Genomic DNA, 16,699 nt, shown 5'->3' with positions numbered 1-16,699 from the left:
CTAGACAGGCAGATCACGATACATGAAAGTATACAAATCCATGTGGGTGAGACCCATGACAATTTATCATTGTATGAATGTTCATGGTGTAGCCTTCGATAATGTGTAGATTGGATGGGCATATCACAATACATGAACTTATGTGTAAGTCCATAAAGGAGAAACCCATGGCACCTTCTGTGAAAGTCCATCGGGACAATAAACACATGATTTTGTATGATGCCCTTGTAGCGTACTTTGTTAAGTTTGTCTAGTGGAATATGATTATTTACTCTTAGGGTAAGTTCTGGATAAATTTTTATTGCTCTGTACTGCTTTGATAAGGGTTATGATACATCTAGAATTAAGGTAGTTGGATAAGATCTATGATGTAATTGAATAATTCATAAGGGAATTTCTTAAAAAAAAGTGTGTATCTGTATGTTCATGAAAGGTATCCGCCATAATAATTTATTAGTTTGGAATTTGGGCGTGTTCGTAGTTATGAATGAGATAAGTGTCCATTAGTCTAAATTTGTCTATACCTTGTAGGGTCAAATCTAGGCTATTTGGTATCCGCCATATTTGAACAGTATAATGCATTCTTTTGCAATCTTGTGAAATCTGAGTCATCGTATCTCTGAGTATCTGGGGTTCTGAAATAATATTGTGTGGAATTTATTTGGATGATCTGTATAATTCATTATCAGTGTGATATTGTAGGGTATCAAACGAGAATAGGATTTGACTAGTAAACTGATAGTATTTAAATCTGCGTGAGTATCCACCAAATGTGTATGTATCAGCCAGTGAAAATATCTGTGATCAACAAATTCTGAAATCTGTGTATGTATGAAGAGATGGTATGTCTGTATCGAGCTCTGAAGAGATATTCTTTAAAAAGGCCCTTTGGGGTTCTAAGGAAAAGAAGATATTGAGGTAATATCTGGAAGGATCTTAAGTTAGTTGATAGTTCAAAGAGAATTAGTTTGATTAAGAGTATAGTAGTTGGCGTGTAAGTGTAAGCCTGAAACTATGATAGCATCCGCCCAAATAGAAGTAAGTGGTTAAAAAAGGTATTTGGCTTACAGGAGTTCCTGAAATATTATAAAAGAATTCACCAAGGTATTTTGTATTAACTCTCATTAAGTTCTCTTGAGCTTACAATGCTTGTTATTGTTTCAAGTAACATGGTAAGAGAATGTGCCATGAGAGACTATGCTAGGAGTACGCCAAGGTAGCGACAAAGTGGGTTATTATTCATATAGTGGAAAAGTGGTGTATTGTAGGGTTACGCCCTAGGAGTCTATCTTTAGTAAATTTATGTGTTGCAATGTAGTAATGTGTTGTACCAAGTGTGATGCAATAATTTAATTTTTAAATACTTTCTTTTGCTTTTTTGAAATTAAGTCTTTAAAAGAAAGGATAAGAAAAATGTTTTAAGTAAAGAGTTGTTGTCTATTATTTCAAATTTCGTTAAGCATTATGTGTAGTAACACCCGAGATTCGGACCCGGTGAATTAGGTCAGGTTGAGAGTGTTACATTAGGTGCCAAATTAAGAAAAAAAATATCAAATTCAAATATCAAATTAGATGAAAAACTTAAATATCAAATTAAATGAATATGGAGGAACTTAACTCTGAATCACAAAATTTAAAATACAAATAATAATTTTAGTACAAGTGTGCAAGGATTAAAAAGAGAGTTGACTAATGAGCTTGAAATATTACAAATAAAATATAAGGGTAAAAGTTTCATTTAATTAAATTCAAATCTAAATATAATTATTCAAACAATAAATTTAAAATAATTTATCACTCAAATAAAAAATTTAAATCCAAGAATTTAAATATATTTAATTTTAAAATTCATATTGAAATTTAAGTTTACTTAAAATATTCAAACTCTTTCTCATTCAAATAAAGATATACATGTTTGTAGTAATATGAACAGAAATGAAATACATGTTGAAGAATGAAGGGGCCATCAGGATGGGATATTTCAAACTTTCAGCTCTCGTGAATGCTACCAAATTCTTTTATCCACCAAATCTTGGGTTTCATCCTCTTAAAAGAAATTTTGAATCCTGTGATTTCAATTGATGATAAAAGCCCATGCTTTTCATCTGTGGGCCGAAGCAACACTAACTAAAATTTTCACCAGGTTTATGCCAATTATGAAAAAAGGTTTTGCCCCTCACACATGAAGCCCATGGAGCAACTGGGAAAGACATAGCTTGAAGAAATGGGATTTGAGTCGCATCACATGGAGAAATGATGACATTATCTGGATTGCACTTGAGGGATTTAGAGTTGAAACAGGGAATGGGCTGTCCAAGCTCCATCATATTTCAACCACTACGAATTTCAATCGTCAAGCAAAAGGCATATTATCCCATCTCACATGCTATGTTTTGGGGAATTTATTACCATTTCATATCCGCTGCTTCACATTCTCCTGTAATACATTTTTCATCGCCCTTGTCCTCTGCATGCGGGTGCCATTACTTTTCCTCCAAGAGTTTCAGTATAAATAAATGGCATAATAATTTACTTGTCCTCTAACTTTATAAAAAAATTATTTTAGTTTTCTATTTAATTTTTTTTATTTTTGTAGTCCTTCAATTTGTATTGTTTGTCAAATCACTCCAAAATGAATGGAAAAATTAACATTTGTTAACTTCGCTGACATGTCATGCACAATTAATTATTTTTAAAATATTTGTTTATAATTTTTATACTTTTAAATAATTAATTAATTATAGACGTGTCATCCACATAGTAATTCATGTGTATAACATGTCAAGAAAGTTAACAAACGTTAATTTTTCCATCTATTTTTGGGGTGATTTATCAAACAATGCAAGTTTAAGGGTTGAAAGAGACGAAAAATTAAATTAAGAGCTAAAATAACTTTGGTATATATAATTGAAGGGAGAAATCAATGGTTAATTTAGTAATGTTAATTAAAATAAAAAGGAATGAATAGTGCTGGTTTTCATTGGTGAGATATATGATAAAATTTTATTTAAATTAACATAAGATGGTTGATAGTTTAGTATAGTTATATTATTTTAGGATAAAATATATTTTAGAAACTTAATATCATCCACATTTATTTTAGTATTTATTAGTATAATATTTTGTTTTGTTCTTTATCGTCTAAACTTTGTACCTTTAGCATACATCAAAATTTGATGAATTGTAACATACAAAATAAAAATAAAATTTGTTGTTATTTCATGTACTTACCAAAGAAATTGCATTTATGATTGTGTATGGATGGTTTTGTTTTGCTCCTAAAGCTTCATGTGATCATTTGGCCTCCCGACCATGCTTCTTAGTTTTCATTTTAATACTTCTTCTTCTTTTGTTATATAAAAATTTTAGTCCAAAAAATTAACAGTATTAAAGAAAATAAGTAGCACACTCAATTAATGATAATTGATGACACCATATGTTATAAATTTATCAAGTATTAAATATTCAAATTTAAATTTAAAATATATATAATTTCAAGTTATAAAAGAAATATTAAATTAAAAATCAACCTTTATGATATATCAATTATATAAAATACTTTTTTATAAAATATAAATAATTCAAAAATAAAATAGGAAAGATTTCTAAAATTTTAAAATTATATATTAAAAATTAGTTAAACTTTTAAAATTTTAAAAATGCAAGCTCAAAAATATGATTTTGGTAACTAAAAATATAAAATTAATAAATATATTTTTCAAATACACTCAAAAAAACTAAAATTATATATTTAATTTCTAAAAAAAAAACTTAAAGCTACAAAAAATTAGAAAATCAAGTTAAAAGTTGACCAATCAACATAGTCAATTTTGATAAATACGATCTAATTAATGGTCAATGCCCACATCATCGCTAACATGGAAGAAAGATAGATGTGTGGTGCGTTCTCATTAGTTGGTGTGTCACTTTTTTTTAACAACATTAACTTTCTAGACAAAAATCTAATAAATCTCTTTGGTGAATAACAAAGTACACAATCGAAATTAAACTAACTCAGTTCTCTAAGAGGGAATTTTCAAATAATCTGAAATTTGATCTCCTGTCACGAACCATCTAAGCAAGACTATCAACATATTTATTTTCATCACGAGAGATATGTTGAATTTTCTAAAGCCTTACAATTTCCAAGAGCTAACAAATTCTCCTTATAAGAGCCAAAGTGAAACCCCCGAATGATTCCTCTTAAATGGCATTCACCATTTTAAGATTGTCAGTTTCAATCAAAATGCTTCCATAACCCCGTTCTAGAATAAGATGCAAACCATCCAAGATACCCCAAAGCTCGGCGTCCAACACCATGCACATACCCAAATATCTGTTGTAGTAAAAAATCCAGACCCCATTATAGTGACACACATAACCCCTGGCAGCAGCAAAGCTAACATTCATCCTGACCGAACCATCCGTAGTCAGGCGCACCCAATTCCTTTCAAGATGGGGGTTACTAGCAATACTTCTTGTTCTATATACTGGAGATTTTGGAACAGAATCGTACTGCTTCACCCAACTATAGGATATCTTGATGATTTCACCAATGTTCCATGAGTAGCCCTAAAAAATGAAAATGTTGCAGTTCTTCCAAATTCGCCAAGAAATCATCCCAAAAATGCACGACCAATCAACTCCCTTTAGATAGAGAAACTACCGATTAAGAAGGTTTTCCATCATCCACTCAATAAGTGACCCAGAGTAAAATTTGGACAGTTTATCCACTGGAATAATCTTGTTCCAAGTGTCCCTCACCGTAAGGCAATCCCTTAGAACATGCAATACATCTTCAGAGCCATGTTTACAAACTTGACAAGCGTTGTCAATTCCAACTCCTCTTCTTGCCCTCTCCGCATTTGTGAGCAGATGTTGTTTGAGAATGAGCCATGGAAAAAATCCAACTCTTTGCGGACCTTTAAATTTCAAAAGAAGCTGGCAAATGGGTTCTTTCAAGTTCCAAGTACGTTCCTGAAGCTTGCCATAAGCACTTTTGAGAGAGAAAGAGCCTGTCAAAGTGCCCTCCTAAATAATCCTGTCAAGTCTAGATGAAGGGTGATGTGACGAAATTCCAACAATCCTATCAATGGTTTCCATAATAATTCACAAACGGAAGAAGTTTAAATTCCACAAACCATCAACTGTAACTGTAACACCCCTTACCCGTATCTAACATCGGAATAGGGTACGAGGCATTACCATAACACATACACTTGTAAACGTATTTAACCGAGTTATAAAATTACATCTAAATTAAAACTTTCAAAATTAATAACATGCTTTTATAATTCTTCACAATATATCCTCAAAATATTATAATCATAATAAGTAGGGCCTACGAGACCCGATACATACTCATGCAATTCAATGCATCATTTTTGTTTCATTCAATTCACAATTTCTCATGCTCACAATTTAAATCATATTACTAGCAATTTCCATTTAATTCACTACAATTCAATGTCAATAAGTTCAACACTAATACGTAATTACCATTTAACTCAACGTTTATCGATTATACCATTCATTAACACATTTATGAAATTCTCAATTTTGTAATGAAAATATCACTTTAGCTTAAATAACAACATCATCCTGGTATAAATACACTACCACTTATCCATTTACTTTAATTCTTTTGGGCCCATTTGTCACTTACCATCCTTAATCAAATTAGGGAACGATTAATTAGGGAACGATTATGGAAAATTGAGTACTTCACTTCCACTTTGCCATAGTATAACTATGGTCTTGCGTATGATCACTTATCATTTGTCCCCGATCAGATAAGTGTAGCTAAGCTACCACTTATCACTTGCCATTTGTCATTGATCAGATAAGTGTAGCTAAAGCTACCACTTATCACTTGTCACTTGTCACTTGTCACTGATCAGATAAGTGTAGCTAAAGCTATCACTTATCACTTGCCACTTGTCACTGATTAGATAAGTATAGCTGAAGCTATCACTTATCACTTGCCATTTGTCACTGATCAAATAAGTGTAGCTAAAGCTACCACTTATCACTTGTCACTGATCAGAAGTACTCAAATCTGACGTTCCACTCAATTTGATCATTTATTCGGTTTTCACATTGTTATTTTATTTTAAATCCATCAACAAATATATATCATCATACACTATATAATTCATGAAATTAACAGTTAATCGTTAAATTTCAGCCATATGAACTTACTATTTCTTTACCTTTCCACACTCGTTTCCTATGCACATCACACAAGATATAAACTTATCATTCAACCATAGTCGCAAGCTAGTGTATTTAAACATAACTCTTTTGGGAACTAACCACATAATAAACCATTTCACTAGAGATTACATAATTTAAACCTTACCACCCTTTTCATGATCACAAGCATATTTCCAATTAGGCACTTACCATTTCAGTGCATAACTTATAAATTTAATGTGGCATAATCCAACTACTACTTGGCCAAAGTCTAAGCGTGTACACCAAATATGTTAGCCAAATACACATATAACATAAACATTATAAGCATGGATGAGCACAACATTTATTCATGTATCACACTTACCAACATGTGTTAATTCATAAACCATTCATGACATTACTTCATGCCAAATCATATACCAAATATACCATACACACATACTATGAAACTTTATTTTCACACATGAGCTTAGACCATGACCAATAATGTACAAATATAAGCATCATTTCTATTTCATCGTTTATCATTTATAATCAAGAATATAACCAATTATACACAAATAATTCATATATTTCCCAATTTTCCTCCTCCTCTCCATTCCACATCCTTAATGTGTATAACACACTTAAACAACATTAACTATAATTTCACTATTCACTCACATGTATATTCAAAGCTGTTTATCCGAGTCAGAGCCACTAAATTATTTTTATCCGGAGTTACAGAGATCCAAATTAAGATCAGTTAATTTTACCTGAAACTAGACTCACATATCTTCTTACCATAAAATTTTAAGAATTTTTGGTTTAGCAAAATAGTAAAGTTTATTATTTAAAGTTTCCCCTATTTCACTGTCTGACAGTTCCGACCACTCTTCACTAAAAATGAATTATCTAATTGTACAGAATTTGGATGATGTTTCCATTTGTTTCCTTTGAAAATAGACTCATTAAGGATTCTAATAATATAAATTATAACTCATAATTATTTTTATTCAGTTTTTGATGATTTTCAAAAGTCAGAACAGGGGAACCCGAAATCATTCTGACATTGTCTGACAAAATTTATTATATCTCATAATTTAGAATTCATTACTTACACTATTTATTCTATGAGAAACTAGACTCAATGAGATTTAATTTCATATTTATTCACCCTCTAATTCAATTTCCAAAATTTTTGGTGATTTTTCAAAGTTAACCTACTTCGCTATCCAAAACTGTTTTAGTGCAAAATGTTGATTACTAGGTGTAAAACTCCCTTATTCCCTTTCTCTATAATATTTCTCATCACTTTCACTTATTTATCTTCACTAATATATCAAGAACATAAGATAGTATATAAGAAAACTCTACTATAACATTATTTCCATGCTTTTCAATAATATCAAACTTAAAAATATATTGAAATCTTGATGTTCTTACCTTGTGCTATTGATTTCAATCTTTAACTTGATTTTCTCTCTCCTTCAGCTTCTATTTCTTGAATCTAACTTGATATTCTAACTCCCCATTGTCTCCTTGTTATTCTTCTCTCTTGGAAGCTATGGAAATTCTTTTGATTTCTAGGTGAAAATGGTAAATTTTTGGTGGAAGGACCAAATTGTAAAGAAAGCAAAACTTTCTTTCTTCTCACGTTAGTTGCATGGAAATATGGTGGAATGGATGATTCTTCATCTTTCTTTTCTTATATATACTAAATAAAATACTAATAAAATAATAAAATATCATTTAAAAATTAAATTAAAATATTAATAAACTAATATTTATTTAATATAAAATATCTCCAACATCATCATTATCTTCTAGATTTCTCTCTCTTCTAATTGATCATTTTGCCCTTTATAATCTTTAAAATTTCATCCTTGAGTCATCACTTAATTTGGTAAAATTATGATTTAGTCCTCGAAATTCTTTAGCTTTTCAATTTGGTCCTAATTCATCCATTTTCCTTAGTTTCTAGATTATTCCACCCTTAAAATATTTACACTATTGGTCCTTCAAAATTTTCATATTTACACTTTAACCCTCAAATTTTAAGTATTTACTCTTGGGTAACAAAACTTTTCTCACTTTTGCAATTTAATCCTTTCTTGAATTAATATGTCATAATGTACTTCTCAATGTTGTCATAACTCAAAATTCTTCTTTTTGTCACTTTATTTCCTTACTATATCAAAGATAATATCTTACTGTAAAAAATTTTCGGGGTATTATAGTAACCATATTGCTAAAAGGGAAATCCATATCAAGATTAGAGCAAGAATGAATCTATTTAAACAAGGGTCCGATATTTGGAATCCATGGGTCACGCCAGCAATTATTATGTTTCCCATCACCTACAAACCAAAGTAACTTTTCACAAATGATTGGCTATACCTTGGTGAGGGATCTCCATAAGAAAAAACAACGTCCTCTCGATAAAAACTTAGGCAATCCACATTGAACCCTGTATTTTGTGCGAAGAACCTAAACCCATAGGACATTGGAATTGGACACCATATTGAAACCAACATTCAATATGAAAGAAGCATTGTGATCTTTTAAATGTCTCAACCCAAGACCTCTATATGATTTAGGTTGCCACATCGAATCCCAACTCACTAAAGCCATCTTTTTAGCCCCATTATAAGAACCCCAGATAAACTACCTCATCATTTGCTCGATCTCCTCACGCAATACTTAAGGGATCGTCATAGGTTGCATGAGATAACTAGGAATCGACAGTAATACCGACTGTGCCAAGGTTACCTTACCAACTATAGAGAGATGTTTAACGTCCCAGCCAAAAAGTTTGTTGTGTACCTTATCAATAACGAAACACAGAGCGTTGTTGGTGACCTTATCATGAAAGAGAGGTACTCCCAAATAATTCCCTTGATTCATCATCTACTCCATTTGAAAAGAAAATATTAGTTTTCTACATATTAATTTGGTGACCTGAAATCTCACAGAACTCATCAAGAACTCTTTTGACAACTCTTGCTTGATATTCATCTGCTTGGCCAAAGAGTATTAAATTATCCACAAAGAAGAGATGTGACAGAAGTGGGCCATTATGAGCTAGATGAATAGGAGTCCAACTGCATGAACCAATGGTAGATTTGATGCTATGGCCTAACCATTCCATGCATAGGATGAAAAGATAGGGGGACAATGGACATCCCTGTAGAACCTCCTTAGAAGGCCAAAATTTCTTAGTTGGGATGTTGTTTCACAAAATTTGCATAGAAGAATTATAAATAGCTGATATAATAACATTTCGGTGAAATATAAGAATACCTGCAGCTTGGAGGGAAGCTTCGATGAAATCCCAACGAACATAGTCATAAGCTTTCTCCAGGTTAATTTTGATAGTCATCCATCTCTTGCTCTTGTGTTTGCTCCTCATAGAGTGGATAACCTCCTAGGCAATAATAATGTTATCTATGATGTTTCTACCTACTACAAACCCGTCTTACTCAGGAGTAATAATCCACAGAAAGACAACTTTGAAACGGTTTGCAATGACCTTCATAACTAGCTTGTAAAGGATAGAGCAAAGGTTGATTGGACGGAATTGGGAGAAGCTTTTCGGATAGAGCAAAGGAGTAATAATAATAACCTTCATAATTCACGGTGAGTGAATTATTTAAATCCAAGTCAATGTTGTCTTCAAAAAAAACCTTCCTAACTCAATTGCAGACAGATGCACTTTTATGCTCCTATTGACTCTGGTAAAACAAAGTATGATACCCATCATTTCCAGGAGCCTTTAACAGTGCCATATCAAATAGAGCAGATTTAATTTCCTCATTAGAAACCAATTTGCTCAAAAAAGAAGTATCCAAATCAATAAAACGCGAGAAGGCACTAGGGGTAGCTCTCGCATTGGACCAGGGTGTTCATCATATAATTTCACGTAGAAGTTAAATGCCTTGACTTTCAATTCTTCCTCATCCAAAACCCAATCACCCATGTCATTTTTTAAAGTGAAAATTCTATGTTTTTTTCTTCTTCGCAAAGTACGCATGTGAAAGAATTTGGTGTTGTAATCTCCCAAAACCAATCAATCGCACCTTGCCTTTTGACTCCATAAAAGCTCCTCATGATGTAAGACATTATCTAACTCTTCATTTATCTCCATTTTCGCCTGACGAAGGTAAATCGGGTTTGTAGAATCAAGCGCATTTTAAATATCATTAAGTTTGCAAATAAGATGATTCTTATAAGAGCTAATATGGCTATACGCCTTTTTTAGTCCAATGTATAACTTGATTAGTAAAGATAGAGTGTGTCATCGACATGCTTTCAAAGATATTTTAATTTTCCTTAACAAAATTAGAAAAAGTAGGATGCTCAACCCAACCTGTTAGAAATATAAAAGGACGTCCCTTTGAAGGATTGTAGTCATGCCTAAGGGATAATCGTAGGGGTCTATGATTCGATTTAAGCTTAGACAAATTTGTCACCATAAAGTGGAAAAATGAAGTTTCAAGCACCATTACAAATGGCCCTGTCTAACCTCTCAAAGATCCCTCCTCTTTGCCGAGTGAATTGTGAACCTTGGAAACCTATATCCAGAATATCAGTCGAATCCGTAAAGTCACCTAAAAAAATGGCACATTTTTCCTAATGTCTTTCCTCCTTTCTTTTCGTCAGAAGAAATGATAGCAATAAAATTTTTTATTGATAACCTTGAGGTCCTGTCTATCGAAACACTATTTTTTAAAACATTCTAGAGATATATCCTTTTTTGACTATCCAGGCTTCTATAAACAAAAGTAACAATGAAGGGTCTTCTAAAGGAGTTACCTAAAATCCTAAGAAGAATCATTTGAGGATGAATTTTAAGAATCTCTACCTAAATCGAACCTTTCTACCCAACCCAAATGCCACCTAAGAATCCTACCGTCCCCATTCAATGTGAATGTTAAAAACCAAGCTTAGCGATGATTGCATCTGACTTACCACTGCTGACCCTTGTTTCTAGAAGACTAATCAAATTCGACCTATGCTCACAGTTATACTTGCAAAACACTTTTGGAAACTTAAAGTTTGCGCATCCCTAACAATTCCAACAGAAGATAGTAAAATTCCTAAAAACCAAAAGATAGAGAAGGATGACGACCGGTAGGAAGTCGCCTCGAATCTAACATCACCATCATAATTTTTGAAAATTGCTTGGTTTTGTCTATTTCTAGCACAGCTTGAGAACTAATAAGTCTGGCTATAGAGGTCATGATTTCTGGAAGAGGAACACGGGAATTACTAGTAACCTTGAAACGTCCCTTACGACCACAAATAGTTTTGCTTAGGGTCTTACCATGTATACTATTTCCCCCTTTTGGTCCTGCTAGAGAATTTTCACTTTCTAAAATCCCATCCGATTGAGAACTAATATTTGAATTTGGATCTAAGTTCTCTTTAAAAGTCACGGCTGAGTGTCATTTAGGATTCAAGATTTTAGGATTTAATTCCACCACTAACTTGATGGGATATTCAAAAACAAGATTAAAATAAAGAGAGTAATTCCTATAAGTTTTGACATGTGACTTAATTCCCTATATTTTCATTTCAATCTGCTTAGTGGGAGTCGAATCCCCTACATTTTGACCGTCAAAATTATTGAAATAGTCAGCATGGCCCCGAAAGCCCTCAACAACCGCTGGCCCAAGATTTTCACCCAGCTACATATTTGATTTTCCTTGTTCTTGACCATTTAAATCCAAACTAGGCCCAACATTCCTTAAGCCTGAACTCATACTTGGCCCTACAGTTGAAACCCCACTCGATAAGCCCATGTTACTAGCCACAGTCTTCTTATTTTCTAACAGCTCAGATTTCTCCCTTCTTTTAAGCCTTTTAATTTCTTTAAAAATTCACCCTTTTGAAACCTAATTCCTGGAATATCTGACTATACTTCATCAATGCCACCAACTTCTTTTTCTAACGAGGCCAACGCCTCAAATCTAGACTTTCCAAAAATCTATATTTGATTTTTTACTTTTTGATTATGAGTATCCTTCTAATTTCAGCGAGATCTTCGCTCAATGATCATCTATAGCCCAAGGGGTTCCTCCCCCATCGCCGGAGTTGACCCCTCAACCATCGGACTGGAACTTTTTGCATTACCATTCACGGTGCACTAATCTAGAGCGACGGAGGGGTAAAGGTTTTTGAGGTGTCCATAACAACCACAAGCGACGCAGACCACTAGTAAGGCTTCCAATTCAACCCTTTGAATCCTTCCATTATTCAAGACTTGGGATACAAGTGACTTCTCCAAATCAACATAAACCGTCATCCTTGCAAAACGTCCCCTCGTGCCACTATCCATTTTGATGTCCAATCTTGCTACTTTGCCCACCAGGCTCTCGATCTCCTCTAAAACTTGTCATTTATAGAGGAACCCCGGCATTCCAGAAAATCAGATCCAAGTCAAAACCATAGTAGGGAAAGGCTTTGATGGATCAAAGTCCACCGTCCACGACTGGACAGTAAGGTAAAGCCCAAAAAAATTCATGGCCCTTGAGTCAAAACCATTTCATAATCTTATTTGTTTTGAAACCTAACCAAGTAATATCCATTTTCCACATCCATTAGATGGAAAGGTTGAGAAGGCCTCTAGAGATTAGAGATCCAATTGTGTAACATTGCATACCCTATATTGCGTCCCAACAATTTTACATCCATGGTGGTTTCCATATCTTTAACTAACAGTTTATGGATTCTATTCGAGAAACTGATGGTCGAATTTTCGTTGGCTATGGATTTCAAGATGTCTCCCTATACGAAATCAAAATTCTCATCATTGAAATTACCTGTATTCATCAAAGACGTCCTGGGAACAACCTCTGTCCTTCCTAAGAGCTTGTCCTTCCAAGGGACTCCAGCTTTTGGGCACAAATCCACCACCATGTTCGCATCAGTGTCATCCTTTAACTCTTTGACATGGACTTTCTTGGTGATTCGATCTTCATTAGAGTCTTCACCTCCACCATCTCGGTTGTCGGACGATATCACGATTGCATCCATAATAGCTCACAATGTTAAATGTTAAAATAAAAAATCTAATAAAAAAAGCTATTTTTGTTTTCGTTTTCATTTTCTTGAAAAATGAAAAACATTGAAGAAAACATGTTTGATTGAAAATTTTAAAATAATTGTAAATAAAAATAAAAATATGTGAAAACTAGAACAACTTTTATTGTTTTCACTAAAATTCTTTGTAAAATTGAAAATGATGAAAATAATGGTTTTATCTTTAAATGAATTAGCCCTAGTTCAAACTCATATAAATGTAAAATAATTTTATTTTTCAACAATTTTTCAAGTATTAAATCTAATACCATAGTTTAAGTCCATATAAATGTAGAATTTATTTTATTTTATTTTATTTATCATATTTCTATTATAGAAAAACTAGTACAAATATTTGTTCATTATTTCAAATATATATATATATATATATATATATATATATTTAGAAAGCAAAGGAAGCATTTGGCCTTAGTGAAAAGGAGGTAAAATTCTAAGGTCAAGCAATTCTTTAAAAAACTAGTAAAAATCAGGATATAATGTTTGAACCTTAGGACTTGATCGACAAAGATACTTAAACCAATACTCCAATAGAAAATTAGCATTTGTAATTTTAAAGATAAATATTCTTTTTCATATTTCTTTTAATGTGGGAGTGTGAGATTATACTTTTGGTTGTATGAAGAACTATTATTATTTGAGACAAATACCCTTCGATGAACCCATGCTGCTAAAAGACATGGTAGTATTTGAAAACGAATGAGGCCCTCTTAATCATATGTCCTAAAGCAATTAAACAGGGTTTCAAAAGATTCAGCATTGGAATGGTTAAGCAGCCTCTCCTTTTGGTGCTTACTTGGGATGGGTGGCCTTGAAATTCATGGTTGCTTGAGGAGTAAACATAAAGATTTTGTTTGCATAGTGGAAGGGAACAGAGTAGAGTGTTTACTGTGAAGTGTATGGTTCAAGGCTCCATGGTGCAATAGGCATTAACCGCTTGAAAGTGGAAGGTGGGGACATATTGCGTCGCAAGGGATATTTTCATCTCATTTCCCTCGCTTTTTGCAGCCTTTTGGAGATGTTTTGTTGGATAGCTTGGAGTTTGTTTCATGGGGTTTAGCCTTTTCGGAATTCAGTTAAAAGAGTATAAAAAGGGGTTGGAGGGAGAACAATATTCTTGCATTATCAAGTTGAGACATAGAGAAAATGGAAATGAGAAGAGAAGTTAGAGTTTTGTTTCTAGTAACGGTGGTGTTGATCGGCTGCCAGAGTGGGGTTGATGGAAGGGATGAGTTTGAGAGGAAAAATGAGGTTCCAGGGTGGTCCAATTCTACTTCTACTGAGAGCCATAGTTTTATTGAAGATGTACAACACAAAGGCACAAATTCTTCAGCAGAAACTTTAGTCCAAACCAATATTAATCTTAGCCATGCTGGGAAAGGAGGAGGAAATGGTGGTGGAGGTGGAGGTGGAGGTGGTGGTGGTGGTGGTGGTGGTGGTGGTGGTGGTGGAGGAGGAAATGGTGGTAGTTGCAGTCGAGGTGGAGGTGGCAGAGGCAATGGTAAAGGAAAAGGAAAAGGTAAACCTCACAAGAAAAGAAAAGGAAGAGGCCACTGTAGTTGTGGTGGTGGGGGGGGTGGGGGTGGTGGTGGTGGTGGAGGTGGTGGAGGTGGAGGTGGAAATGGAAATGGTGGAGGAGAAGGTAAACCACACAAGAAAAGAAACCACAAAGGTTACGGATGGGGTGGAGGCAATGGAGAAGGTGGTGGGGGTAGGGGTGGCCAAGGTGAAGGATGGGGTTGGGGAGGAGGTAACGGTGGCGGTGGAAACCATGGTGGAACAAGAAAAGCAATTGGAGGGAAAGCTCCCTCTCCTTCTGCAACGCCAGACCATGCACGTTGAGAGGAGTAAAGAAACATGCACTTGATCCCCCTCCAATCCAACTCCTACCGTATTTTATAGCAAACGTCATTTGCCTCTAGTTTTTGCATTTCCCATGCAACAACTCTAAATAATTCCCTGCATGCTTTTGTGTGTTCCACTTTTTCTAAATTTATAGTCTCAATTTTCTGCTATTCCAGATATTATACACATAAAAACCAGTTTGTATTAGTTTCGAAAGTAATATACGTTGTGGTTTGTATTAATTATTCAACCTAGCACCATGTCAGTTTTCACGAATTAGGCCAATAGGTTAAGCCATGTCCGCATTGAAAAGGGCAAAGCAAGCCCCATTATCGCATTGCTTGAGACCATCCGCAATCCTTAAATCCCATTTAACGAAAAATTGCTCCCATTTCAACATCCAACCAATCACCACAATTGAATTATTAATTAGTTAGCCAAATGAAAATCGGACCACCCATCAAAACTCAAAGCGTAAGGAGCCCAATGCACGTGCTTAAGCACCCGAGTCAAACCCCCCCCCCCAAAAAAAAAGGCCTTTGACTCTTGATTGGGGAAGTGAGGTGGGCATAATCACTATTGCTTAACTACCATGTGGCATGTGGATTAGAGATACTACAAAGTCAACGTGAAGTGACGGAAATTAAATGAAATCTGATTGCACGAAATTTTTAATGATTAAACAATGGTTTAATTATGCTTCCGATTGTTGAAATCTTTGAGTTTCTCTACGAAATATTCAAAATTAAAATCTAATTGAAAAAATTCATGCACAAGAGTTTGAGTGGAATCATGTATAACTGGTTTTGATGAGATATGGGCTACTATTTTGATGACTGAAACTACAAAAACCAAAATTTCCCTTCTTGGGGCTTTTAAAGCACAAAAGTACTTAATCCCTATCTTACTTTACAGCTGCCCTGCTCTTCCTACAAAGAAACAACAAAGAGTGGTTGGAACTGGTGAGAGATAGCCTTTCACGTGATTGCCACGCAACAATTATGTGAGTGCACTCAAGATTTGGGCGATTCTCATCAAATTCTCTCTACTTTTAGAAATTTCTGATGCCTCTGGCTTTTCAATTAGTTGCGACTATATGCTGACTCAAACCTCTATATCTTTTTATTACGCATTCTATCTACCAATCAATTTTTAAAAATTTTATGTGCAATTATGAAGAATTAAGTTATGTATTTTCTTGAGAGTCAAAATATAATTTAATTGTTGTATTAATTTATATATTTACAATTTAAATTTAAATTTATTATTTTATCAGAAATAAAGAGACTAGTATAATATTTCTCTATTTTAGGAGGGTAGCTCGTAGTGTCACCCCTATGTGTAGTTCTTTAAATTCCATCATATATTATTATCATGTGTGGGTTTTAGTTCATTTATACTGTAATAATTTGATTATATTTTGTGATTACTCGAATAATTCATTTGTAATAATTTAATACTTATGATTACTTGAATATATATATATATATTTAGATTTGTACTTCTATTCTAGAATACCTATTACACTTTTAAAAAAATTTTAACTAATTGTTAGCACATGATTCATTACTAGTAA

General features: G+C 33.6%; 2 protein-coding genes across 2 annotated transcripts; one reads left to right on the top strand and one right to left on the bottom strand.

Moving 5' to 3' along the window:
• Positions 1 to 4,203: 4,203 nt before the first annotated feature.
• On the bottom strand, positions 4,204 to 9,589 carry LOC105801034 (uncharacterized). Its single transcript, XM_012632379.1, has 3 exons — positions 9,481 to 9,589; positions 4,765 to 5,015; positions 4,204 to 4,572 (listed from the first exon to the last, which is right to left on the bottom strand). Exons 1-3 carry the CDS (start codon positions 9,587 to 9,589, stop codon positions 4,204 to 4,206), a joined length of 729 nt encoding a protein of 242 aa, XP_012487833.1.
• Positions 9,590 to 14,424: 4,835 nt separating this feature from the next.
• Positions 14,425 to 15,120, top strand: LOC105801035 (uncharacterized). The gene is made up of 2 exons (XM_052623654.1): positions 14,425 to 14,692; positions 14,822 to 15,120. The coding sequence occupies exons 1-2, from the start codon at positions 14,425 to 14,427 to the stop codon at positions 15,118 to 15,120; spliced, it is 567 nt and encodes a 188-aa protein (XP_052479614.1).
• The last annotated feature ends 1,579 nt before the right edge of the window (positions 15,121 to 16,699 follow it).

Source organism: Gossypium raimondii, chromosome 11 (genome assembly GCF_025698545.1).
Source record: "Gossypium raimondii isolate GPD5lz chromosome 11, ASM2569854v1, whole genome shotgun sequence".
Classification (NCBI taxonomy): Eukaryota; Viridiplantae; Streptophyta; class Magnoliopsida; order Malvales; family Malvaceae; genus Gossypium; species Gossypium raimondii.
This window is presented reverse-complemented; position numbering and strand designations above follow the sequence as displayed.

What these genes read in the sequence shown, in the direction of transcription:
- LOC105801034 (XM_012632379.1), bottom strand. Translation starts at nt 9,589, where the DNA reads ATGAGGAGCAAACACAAGAGCAAGAGATGGATGACTATCAAAATTAAC. An exon ending in AGCTTCCCTCCAAGCTGCAG is followed by an intron (nt 5,016 to 9,480) that starts GTATTCTTATAT and finishes GCACTTTGACAG; the next exon opens with GCTCTTTCTCTCTCAAAAGT. An exon ending in TTCTAAGGGATTGCCTTACG is followed by an intron (nt 4,573 to 4,764) that starts GTGAGGGACACT and finishes TTCATTTTTTAG; the next exon opens with GGCTACTCATGGAACATTGG.
- LOC105801035 (XM_052623654.1), top strand. Translation starts at nt 14,425, where the DNA reads ATGGAAATGAGAAGAGAAGTTAGAGTTTTGTTTCTAGTAACGGTGGTG. An exon ending in TGGTGGAGGTGGAGGTGGAG is followed by an intron (nt 14,693 to 14,821) that starts GTGGTGGTGGTG and finishes AGAAAAGAAAAG; the next exon opens with GAAGAGGCCACTGTAGTTGT.